Consider the following 10,811-nt stretch of genomic DNA (forward strand, 5'->3'; position numbering starts at 1 on the left):
CCCACCCTCCTCCTAACTTATCTCTCCACGCTTCAGGCTCTCTGCCTTTATTCCTGATGAAGGGCTATTGCCCGAAACGTCGATTTTACTGCTCCTCGGATGCTGCCTGAACTGCTGTGCTCTTCCAGCACCTCTAATCCAGAAACAGCCCAGGTAGAAAGCCAATTTAGGGCAGCATGGTGGCTCATTGGTTAGCACTGCTGCCTCTCAGTGGTAGGACCCAAATTTAATTCTGCCCTTGGGTGACCATCTGTGTGGAGTATGCACATTCTTCCCGTGTCTGCGTGGGTTTCCTCCAGGTGCTCCAGTTTCCTCCCATAGTCCAAAGATGTGCGGTTAGGTGGTTTGGCCATGCTAAATTGCCCATAGTGCCCAGGGGTTTATAGGCTTAGGTGGGTCAGCCATGTGAAATGCAGGGTTACAGGGATAGGGTGGATCTGGGTGAGATTCTGTTCAGAGGATCAATGTGGACGTGATGGGTTGCTTCGACACTGAAGTGATTCTATGAACTTCAGAGCTAGGCCAAATAATTTGAAGTGAAAATCTCCCGCGAATTGATAATCACACCTGATCATTGCTGATGCATCAAATTCAACCAATCTTCACAATGTCCTGCACTTTGTGGAGTAACCCATAGATTGCCCATTAGATCATCCATATATCTCGAAATGCCAGTTTTATTGATCGTATGCTGATTATCAAGCCAAGGGAAACAATCTCCATGACAACCTCCACCTTCAATCCCCTTGTACCTGTATATAGAATCAGGGTGGGACCTCCTGTTATTTACAGCTTACAATCAGCTATTTATTTGAACTGTTGAATTTCAAGAAATGTTTAACCAACAACCTTTACTATTATATGGAGATATTAGTGTGAATTTCCCAATATTTATGCTTAATGAGGATGGTAATGAATGGGATTAAGATAGCAATATCCTAATGTTCCTGGAAGATTTCCTGGAAGAAACATCAGTTCTAGGTATGGGCACTCATCAGAAGCAATTAATCTAGAGTCCTTTGGTTAATGGGAATCAACTCACCATTTGGAATTTGCCCAACAACTTGTCCAGTAACTGGTTCAACCGTATCAATCTTTACTATCCCCTCTTCTAGATCCTAAACACCTATCAACTCGCCACTTGTTCCCACATTCACTCCTGCAAGCCTAACTAAACAATTTTAATCATCTCATAGCCAAAATATGTTCCCGGACCCTCATGACTGATTTGACAAAGTATCAGATGAACTCTGACCATTTGTGGAATCTTTGGACTCTTCATCTGACTCGCTTTCTGTAAAATCAGTGTTGAAGAACCAGACAAATAAGAATCAAACTGGGAATTAGAAGGACGAATATAGGGACTACATGGTTCTGATATAACATGATTACACTGAACACCATATGCTTTCGTTTGGTTTATATAAAACCATCCAGTTTTCCCAGAATCCAGTAACACTTCATACACTGAAGGACTTATTTTATCTACAGTAGAATGGGGTCCATAATATCTAGGTGACAACTGTACCTGGTTGATGAACTTTAAGCATAAACTGTTGTCCCACCTCATACTCTATAGAATTTACTTGACCATCAATATAAGCCCTGCTCAGTTTCCTTTTGTATCCCAGGTTCAGCAAAGTTCAACTCCAAAAGAGATTTGATTTCTCCTCATGAACTGTCCTGTCATCAAAACATGCGGTAAATCAAGTTGAACTAGAGAAGTATGAAATACAAATCATTAGAATAAATGTTCCATGTAAAATTGTTTTGCTGTGTGGTCTTCATGTTTTTTTTTAAAAAGTACGATGCATCCTAAGTTTAAATATTGAGGAACCTTTGTTCCTAAGTAAGGTCATAATATCTTGTATTACTTGAGTGGTAAAATGAATGCCTTTATCTGATTTGATACTACGTGGAACTGCCAATTTAGTAAATATTTATAATAGGGCATTAACTTTTGCTTGTGTTGTGCTGCTTATGGTCATGAATTTACTGAAAGTATCAATCACACAGTGGTATATCAGTATCCTCCCTGACATGGTGGCAAAGGATCAATATGATCTATCTGCACATTAGTCCAAGACCTTCAACTGGTCTTGTCTGCCTCAATTCCCTGTTAATCTCATACCTATCAGGGTTTAGTAGGTGACTGACTGAGTCCTTACCTTCCATGCAACGAGTGGTCACAGGATTCATTGGGACAGGGGCACTGAAGGATTTAGTGCTTCTGAAAAGGGAAATGGGGTTTCCCCAGTCTTCATCACATGCAGTATACTGCCTGGCATTCTCTTCTAGCTCTCCCCAGCCATTTCATAATCACCATCTCCCTTAGACTGAACAATCCCAAAAACACACACCATTTGTATTGACAGCTGAGATTTTAGTTTATTGGCCTCTTGCAGGCACTTTGAGTGATCAGCTATAGTGTTGATTCTCTTTGCCTATTTGGTATTGCACGTTAACAGCAGCCTGCAAAGTAATGCATCTTGCATTCCATTCTTTCACAGCCTGCCTGGTCACATCCCATTCACTGTTTGCACACTCTACTTCTTGGTGAGCTTTCTCACATCGAGTCTGAAACTGGGCTCTGTGCAACACATTTATCTGACGCCTTTACTCCTGTGCTGCCATTTCTCTACATAATCTTTCCATTTCTCCATATTACTGTTCATTTTCCTCACGTAACATTTCAATATCTTCATGTATTTTCTTATTTCATAACTCTCTTCCCCTTGACTGCTCCAAACAACTGACTGTTGCTGTAGCCTGACTAAGCTTAGAAGCATACTCCCCTTGTTCTGTGCTTCTTCCCAGTATCTATGACCTACATTTCCCAGACCCAGTAATAATTTACTGCAATGCTCAATCCACTTCGACTACTTTTTTTAAAATTCGATACTTTTAGTAACTCTTCCCATTCTTGACAATCTGCCATTTTTTATTAACATTTTAGGGGACTTCTAAGGGAAACAAGAAACACTCAAATTTGCTTCAAATTCTGCAGTTTGCCACGCTCAGCAATCACCTGATTTACTTCGAATTACTGATCAATCCACCTCTATCATACAAGACTAGTGGGTTTGACTTCGGAGTCATTTAAAGTCACTTCTTTAAAGCCCACAGGATGCCAAAAACCATTGCCCAAAAAGGAGTATTCAAACCATTTACCCAGGATTCCCTTGTGTGACAGACAAAAGGCAGGCAACTGACTCAATCTTAACTAAAAAGCCTTTCGTTATTTAACTCTAAGTACCGATAATCAATTTGAAACATACATTCATTGCAATATTAACTTCCTATTTCATCTAACTTCACCTCACATCATTTAACTTCACTTTATCTTACTTTACTTGAACCACATTTAACCCTAACTCTTACTTTAACTTAAATACGTTTCACTTGAATTCAAATGAATCCTGATTCAAGTAAAGTGGCTAACGTTGTTCTCTGTGAATGTTCAGTTTCATGGATCTTTGTTTTCCCGGAAAGTAACTTCAAGGCACGTGCTTTTGTGGTCTCAAAGGCTTCTCTCGAGGAAAAAAAATGTTTTTGTTCTGTTCACTTTTCTTAACATGTGCTCCTTTCCCCTGGCGCTCAGCCGATGAATTGTTCAAAGCCTGATCACATTGTTTGATCCCAGTCAATGGAGTTTACTGGTAAACAACTCTCAAAAGTGTCAGCAAGGTGATCTTTTCATCCTCGCTCTCCACTGGAGTCGTGCCTGAGGACTGGAGAGAGGCAAATGTAATTCCTCTCTTCAAGAAAGGAAATAGGGAAATCCACGGCAATTACAGACCAGCCAGTCTCACGTCTGTCGTATGCAAAGTGTTAGAAAGGATTCTGAGGGATAGGATTTATGACCATCTGGAAGAGCATGGCTTGCTTAAATGCAGTCAACAAGGCTTTGTGAGGGGCAGGTCATCGAGTTCTTTGAGGATGTGACTAGAAAAGCTGATGAGGGTCGAGCTGTGGATGTGGTGTATGTGGACTTCAGCAAGGCATTTGATAAGGTTCCCCATGGTAGGTTCATTCAGAAGGTCAGGAGGAATGGGATTCAGGGGAAAAAAGCTGTCTGGATACAGAATTGGCTGGCCAACAGAAGACAGCGAGTGGTAGTAGAAGGAAAATATTCTGCCTGGAAGTCTGTGGTGAGTGGTGTTCCTCAGGGCTCTGTCCTTGGGCCTCTATTGTTTGTAATTTTTATTAATGACTTGGATGAGGGGATTGAAGGATGGGTCAGCAAGTTTGCAAATGACACAAAGGTTGGAGGTGTCGTTGACACTATAGAGGACTGTTGTAGTCTGCAGCGGGGGATTGTACAAGATAATGAGAGGCTTAGATAGAGTCGATAGCCAGAGACTATTTCCCAGGGCAGAAATGACTAACACGAGGGGTCATAGTTTTAAGCTGATTGGAGGAAAGTATAGAGGGGATGTCAGAGGCGGGTTCTTTACACAGAGAGTTGTGAGAGCATGGAATGTGTTGCCAGCAGCAGTTGTGGAGGCAGGGTCATTGGGGACATTTAAGAGACTCCTGGACTCCTGGTCACAGAAATTTGAGGGTGCATACATGAGGATCAGTGGTCAGCACAACATCGTGGGCTGAAGGGCCAGTTCTGTGCTGTACTGTTCTATGTTCTAAGTCATAAATAGTGACATTCCATGCTCCATATAAAGGTGGTAGTGGTGTGAGTATGTTGGTCAGCGCAGGAAACTGCAGGTCACAGAAGGTCCAGCTGCAGTTTTAACTGAGGTCAAAGTTTGAACAAGCTTGACCAAGATTCCCAGCATGTTTGATTGTCGCTCTGAGACCGTCTCATAGCCATTCCTGCTACTGGCCACCTCATCACAACGGACAGCTTCAATGTGGATACAAAATTGGCTGAGTGATAGGAATCAGAAAAACGGTCAATTGATTTTTTTTCAGGCTTGAGGCAAATTTGTAGTGGAGTTCCTCAGGGATTGATGTTGGCATCTTTGCTTTTCCTGATTTATATATTTAACTATCAAGACCTTTGTGCAGGGACAATTTTGAAAGTTGCAGATAACACAAAGCTTGGAAGCATCATAAACGCACAGGCTATCCTTAGTTAACCTACTTTAGACCATGTTACTATTTAATCTTGTCCCAAATTGTTTCTAGAAATTTTGCAACTACTGACTTGTACTGACTGCTCTGCTATGCAATTGAACTTCTCTTTACAACCTTTTTTAAACAAGGAAGTAATGTTTGTAATTCTTTCATCCTCTGGTACTGCCCCTGACTCAAAGGAAGACTGAAAAATTGCCAATACCTCTGAAATGGCAGTGTGGGATTTCAAAGAGGAAATGTGTGAAAAGGGCAGGTAAATGGCAGATGAAGTTCATTGCAGAGCAATATTTGATTATTATACATTTTGGAAGAATGAACACAGACAATATAAAGAGTTGATAAAGTGTGGAGCTGGAAAAAGCACAGCAGGTCAAGCAGCATCAGAGGAGCAGGGGAGTCAACGTTTGAGTCCGAATGAAAGGTTTTGACCTGAAATGTCACCTCACCAGTTCTTATGCTGCTTGACCTGCTGTGCTTTTTCTAGCTCCATGCTTTATCGACTCTTTATATTGTCTGTGTTCATTCTTCCAAAATGGCTTTCCAGCATCTGCAGACACTATCTTCAAGTTGCTGAAGACAATAGAAAACAAATGTTACAATTCCAAAAGGGATGCAGAAGCAGAGGGACTTGGGGTATATGGGCATATATCACTGAAGTGGGCAGGACAAGTTGAGAGTAGTGTTATTAAAGCATACAGCATCCTAGGCAAATTTAATGGGGCACAGTACAGAGACATTATGTTGAACTTGTACAAGATGCTAGTTCACCCTCAGCTGGACAGCCTGTACGGTTCTTGGCACCACACTATAGGAAAACATTGGAGAGTCCAGAACAGATTTAGAAGAATGAAATACCTCATCCCGGGAACCAATTGAGGATAGATTAGATTACTTTGGAATGATGCTATTAAGTTGGAGGAGGTTCGGAAAGGATTTACCACGCTGTTGCAGGGAATGGAGTGTTTGAGTTATAAAAATAGGCTGGGACTTTTTTTCTCTGGAGCATGGGAAGTTGAGGGGTGACCTTATAGAGATTTTAAAAATCAGTAGTAGCATAGATAAGATGAATAGCAACAGTCTTTTCCTGCGGGTGGGTGAGTTCAAAGCTCAAGCCATATTTTTTAAGGTGAGAAGAGAATTAAGGTCAAGGACCATAGTTTTTACCGAGTGATCAGTGTCATACAGTCAGAGACACATAACATGGAAACAGACCCTTCAGTCTAACTCATCCATGCTGACCACATGTCCAAAATAAATCTAGTACCATTTGCCAGCACTTGGCCCATATCTCTGTAAAACCTTCCTATGCATACGCCTATTCAGATGCCTTTCAATTGTTGTAATTGTCCCAGCCTCCACCACTTCCTGTGGCAGATCATTCCATACACACACACCACCTTCTGTGTGAAAAAGTTGCCTCTTAGGTCCCTTTTTGAATCTTTTCCCTCTCACCTTAAACTTATGTCCTCTCACTTTGGACTGATTCATCCTTGGGAAAAGAGCTTGTCTGTTTACTCTATTCATGCACCTCATGATTTTATAACCTTCTAAGATCATGCCTCAGCCTCTGACACTCCAGGGAAAACAGTCTCTCCCTTTAGCTCAAACTCCCCAACTCTGGCAACATCAAGTGTGTGAAATGAACTTCCAGAGAAAGTGGTGAATGCAGGTACAGTGACAACATTTAGAAGATATTTAGATAAGTGAATAGGAAAAATTTGGAAAGATATGGGGCAAGTGGGACTCGTATAGTTTTACAAGCGGTCAGTGTCATAGAGTCAGAGACATACAGCATGGAAACAGACCCTTCAATCTAACTCGTCCATGCCGACCAGATGTCCAAAATAAATCTAGTACCATTTGCCAGCATTTGGCCTATGTCCCTCTATGGTTGTCATGGACTAACTTGACCAAATGGTCTGTTTCTATGCTGTATTACTCTGACTAGGTTGGGCCTGTTTGTTTCCATGCTGTATTATTCTATCTAGGTTGGAACTGTTTTCCTTGGAGGTGAAGGCTGAGAAGAGATCTAATTTAAAGTATTTATGACCATGAGTGATCTGGAAGGAGAATGTCTTTGTTGATAAGAGGTCTACATGAGATTGTCCTGATCTCAAGTAAAGTAAATCTACAGATTTACAGATCTACAGAAGTACAGATCCTAAAGTAAAGTAAAAGAAGCAAAGGTGATAACAGGAAACTGATTTTCACATTGAATGGTTAAGGTCTGTGGTGGAGGCAGGTTCAATTGAAGCATTCAGTAGGAGATTAAATGGAAAAATTTGCAGGGTTACAGGGTGAATGTTTCTGCAGAAGTTATATTGGACATGCAATGTTAAGGTGGCTTCTGTAAATGGATGCTCCCAGACCAGAGTTTCTCCAACCTTTTGTTTTTTTTTTATTTTCGAGAGAATTGGAGTAGGAGAGATACTCATTTTAAGAGCTAGTCTTGACACAATGGGCTGAATTACTTCCTTCTGCACAGTAGCAATTCTTATATAGAGGTTTGAGACCAAGGAAGGTAATTAAACATTTCATAGGTTCCATTCAGTCGACCCAGTTATTGTGATGGAGTATTTAGAATCACATATTTGTAAGGTTCAAGTAAACTAGTTGCTTGATTTATGAACTGTCATATTTCCTTGTTGTGACTCAGCTGATTTTGTTCCATTTGATCTTTGATCTGACCCATGTGGAATTTTGTTTACCACCAGCTTGTGGTGCCCCTCACCCCGAGTCCCCAGAATTCCCTGTGGTGCTGCTAAGGATTTAGAGCTGACCAGTCCTCTGATTGGGAGTCAACTAGGAGTCTGCCTAGTAGAATTGATTATATCTGGACTTGCTACTAGTGACAGCAGATTCAGGAGCTGCTTTCATACCCACTAGCGTTCAGAAGTAAATTTTAGAATGCAGAGTCTGGGATGAGCCCAGCTCACACTGGTGTTGAAGTGGCTGTGATGGTGCACTCACTGTTGGCACAAGCATTATAAAAGCATGTGTATTTATGCTTTCACTCGTCTGAATGAGGAGGTCAGTTTTTCCAGCTTGTCTCTTGGAAATGTAACCTTTGCCCCAGGAGGAGCTCTCACCCTGTTGGATAAAGCACAGTGAGGGTAGAGTCAGGGTCATATGGCTCCATGTATTTTCATTATTTACCCAGCACTGTAGTAGCTTGCGCTGTAGTGCTGAGGATCCACATTGAGACCCAGCACAGTCTTTTCTGAACTTTCTCTTACTCAGATCATCTCCAATAAAATACTGCAAGCACTAAGGAAACTCAGCAGGTCTGGTAGCATCTTTGGAGAGAGAAACAGTGAATGTTTACAGTTCCTTACAGATGCTAGATGTAATTGTTTTCTTTTTGTTTCACTGTTAGACCTGCATTAAAACAAGTTCTAATTGAAATCTTCAGTCCATAAGAATTAAGAGTAGAAAAAGACTCAAAGGGTTGAATGGCCTATTTCACCATTCAAGAGTAGAGAATTGATCTGTTTATGTTCTGAACTCCACAGTCTTATATATTTCCACTAATTCCCTGCCCAACAGAATCTACTACCACCTTAAAACAATTCCAATTGCCCTGTTTCCATTGCCTTCTGAAACGTAGAGTTCCAAGTCTGTCAATCTTAAAAAAACTGCCCCCATTTACATTTTGAAAGGAAGATCCCCAATTTTAAAACAATATCCTCTACTTCTGATTCTACCCAACAACACCCTCCTCCTCCCCCCACAAAAAAAAGGAAACTTCCTTTCCATGTCGACATTGAACTTTGAGATCCTGAATGGTCTTGCTCGTCAAGTCACTCACTATTCTGAACTCTGGTGGAAACAAGACCTGCCTGACCTCAGCGAACCTGCTCCAGGAATTCATTTTTCAATTCAGTCCAAGAGTCGACCTAGTAAACCTCCTGTGAGCCACCTTCGGATGATTATTGACCTATAGCCATAAAATATCCTGACTGACAAACGCCATCTGAATTACTATGCAAATACTTTGCAGTATGGTGGGATGGTGACTCTGTAAGATCAATAGAGCACTGATCTGAATTGAATACTCTGAGTTCAAATTACACCATGACAGCTAGTATAATTTCAAATTCAATTAAGTAATAATTGGGAATTGTCAATTTTGTCACAAATGTTGCTGCTGTCAACAATGGTTGCTTTAAAAAAAACCCATGTGGGTTCATCAATCTCATTTTGGGGAGGAAGTCTGCTGTCCTTACTTGGTCTGATCTACATGTGACTCCAGATTGTGAATGGGCTGACTCAATCACCCTGAAATGGCCCAGCAAGCCAATCAACGAAAGAAAATGGCTCTGTACCAGTGTTGATGGCAATTAGGATGAACCATAAACAAGTCTTGCCAATGATGCTCCCGTCCCAAGTTAAAAAAGTGAAGAGCCTTTTGGATTTTAATCTGAAGGATGCCAGTATTACAAATTTGATTGAATGTTCATTTCCCACCCATTTGATTGGCATCTGATGGACAATTCCCAGCTCCTGAATTCTATGCCTGGATCTTTACTGAATCTTTTCTTTCTTTTAGGTGGAAGCACTTCTGAAGCTGAGGCACGTCAACGACAGCAGTTACATCTCCGAGAGTCCAGGTTCCAAAAAAGAGTTAGTATGTTCAGATACAGAGAAAGAGGCTGTTCAGTCTATCATACCAGCACCACATTTCCAAGGGATTATCCCCTTATACACCCATGCTTTTTTGCCAGAACTCTCCAAAATTTTTACCTTCAAGTATTTGTCCGATTCTCTCTGCAAGGATATCATTGTGTCTACTTCCACCACCCTTATCAATCAATGGTTTCTAGATCATAATGATGCACTTTGTATTATTTTTAAATTCTCCTCATTTCTCTCTAGTTCCTTTGCCAATCTTTTGAATTTGATGTAAATCCTGTAAGACATGGGTCTGGGTGGGTTGCTCTTCGGAGGATCGGTGTGGGGCTGAAGGGCCTGTTTCCATATTGTAGGGTATCTAATCTAATCTAAAATCCCTCCTATACAAACGTTTTGGCTTGAGGTTGTGGCAAGTTTTTGTCTTCAATTCAGGAACTCCAGGTCAGGCAATTTCCTAATGTTATATTCCTGACGACTTAAGGCATCCCCTTTGCCCAGTTTCTTGGCCCTTTGGATGTTTAATGCAGGCTGCAGTGGATATCCAAACCTCCCCAAGAAGGAACAAAGGCAAGCAGGTGGTGAAGTCGCTAGGTTCGAAGACCCACACTCATTTCATAGAACATAGAACAGACCCTTCAGCCCACGATGTTGTGCCGACCAGTGATCCTCATGTATGCACCCTCAAATTTCTGTGACCATATGCATGTCCAGCAGTCTCTTAAATGTCCCCAATGACCTTGCTTCCACAACTGCTGCTGGCAATGCAATCTATGCTCTCACAACTCTCTGCATAAAGAATCCACCTCTGACATCCCCTCTATACTTTTGCCAAACAGCTTAAAACTATGACCCCTCGTGTTAACAATTTCTGCCCTGGGAAAAAGTCACTGGCTATCAATTCTATCTATGCCTCTCATTATCTTGTACACCTCAATTAGGTCCCCTCTCTTCCTTATTTTTTCCAATGAAAAAAGTCCGAGCTTGGTCAACCTCTCTTCATAAGATAAGCCCTCCAGTCCAGGCAGCATCCTGGTAAACCTCTTCTGAACCCTCTCCAAAGCATCCACATCTTTCCTATAATAGGG

At 41.4% G+C, this 10,811-nt stretch overlaps 1 protein-coding gene across 3 annotated transcripts in view; it reads left to right on the forward strand.

The window, feature by feature from the left end:
• Positions 1-10,811, forward strand: part of epsti1 (epithelial stromal interaction 1) — a 98,593-nt gene that overhangs the window by 58,378 nt on the left and 29,404 nt on the right. For all 3 annotated transcript variants that reach the window (XM_043694425.1, XM_043694422.1, XM_043694424.1), the window contains one exon: positions 9,644-9,717. In XM_043694425.1, the coding sequence (XP_043550360.1) occupies positions 9,644-9,717 (74 nt within the window). The remainder of the gene's footprint in view (positions 1-9,643; positions 9,718-10,811) is intronic.

Source organism: Chiloscyllium plagiosum, chromosome 7, assembly GCF_004010195.1.
Source record: "Chiloscyllium plagiosum isolate BGI_BamShark_2017 chromosome 7, ASM401019v2, whole genome shotgun sequence".
In the NCBI taxonomy this organism is placed as follows: Eukaryota; Metazoa; Chordata; class Chondrichthyes; order Orectolobiformes; family Hemiscylliidae; genus Chiloscyllium; species Chiloscyllium plagiosum.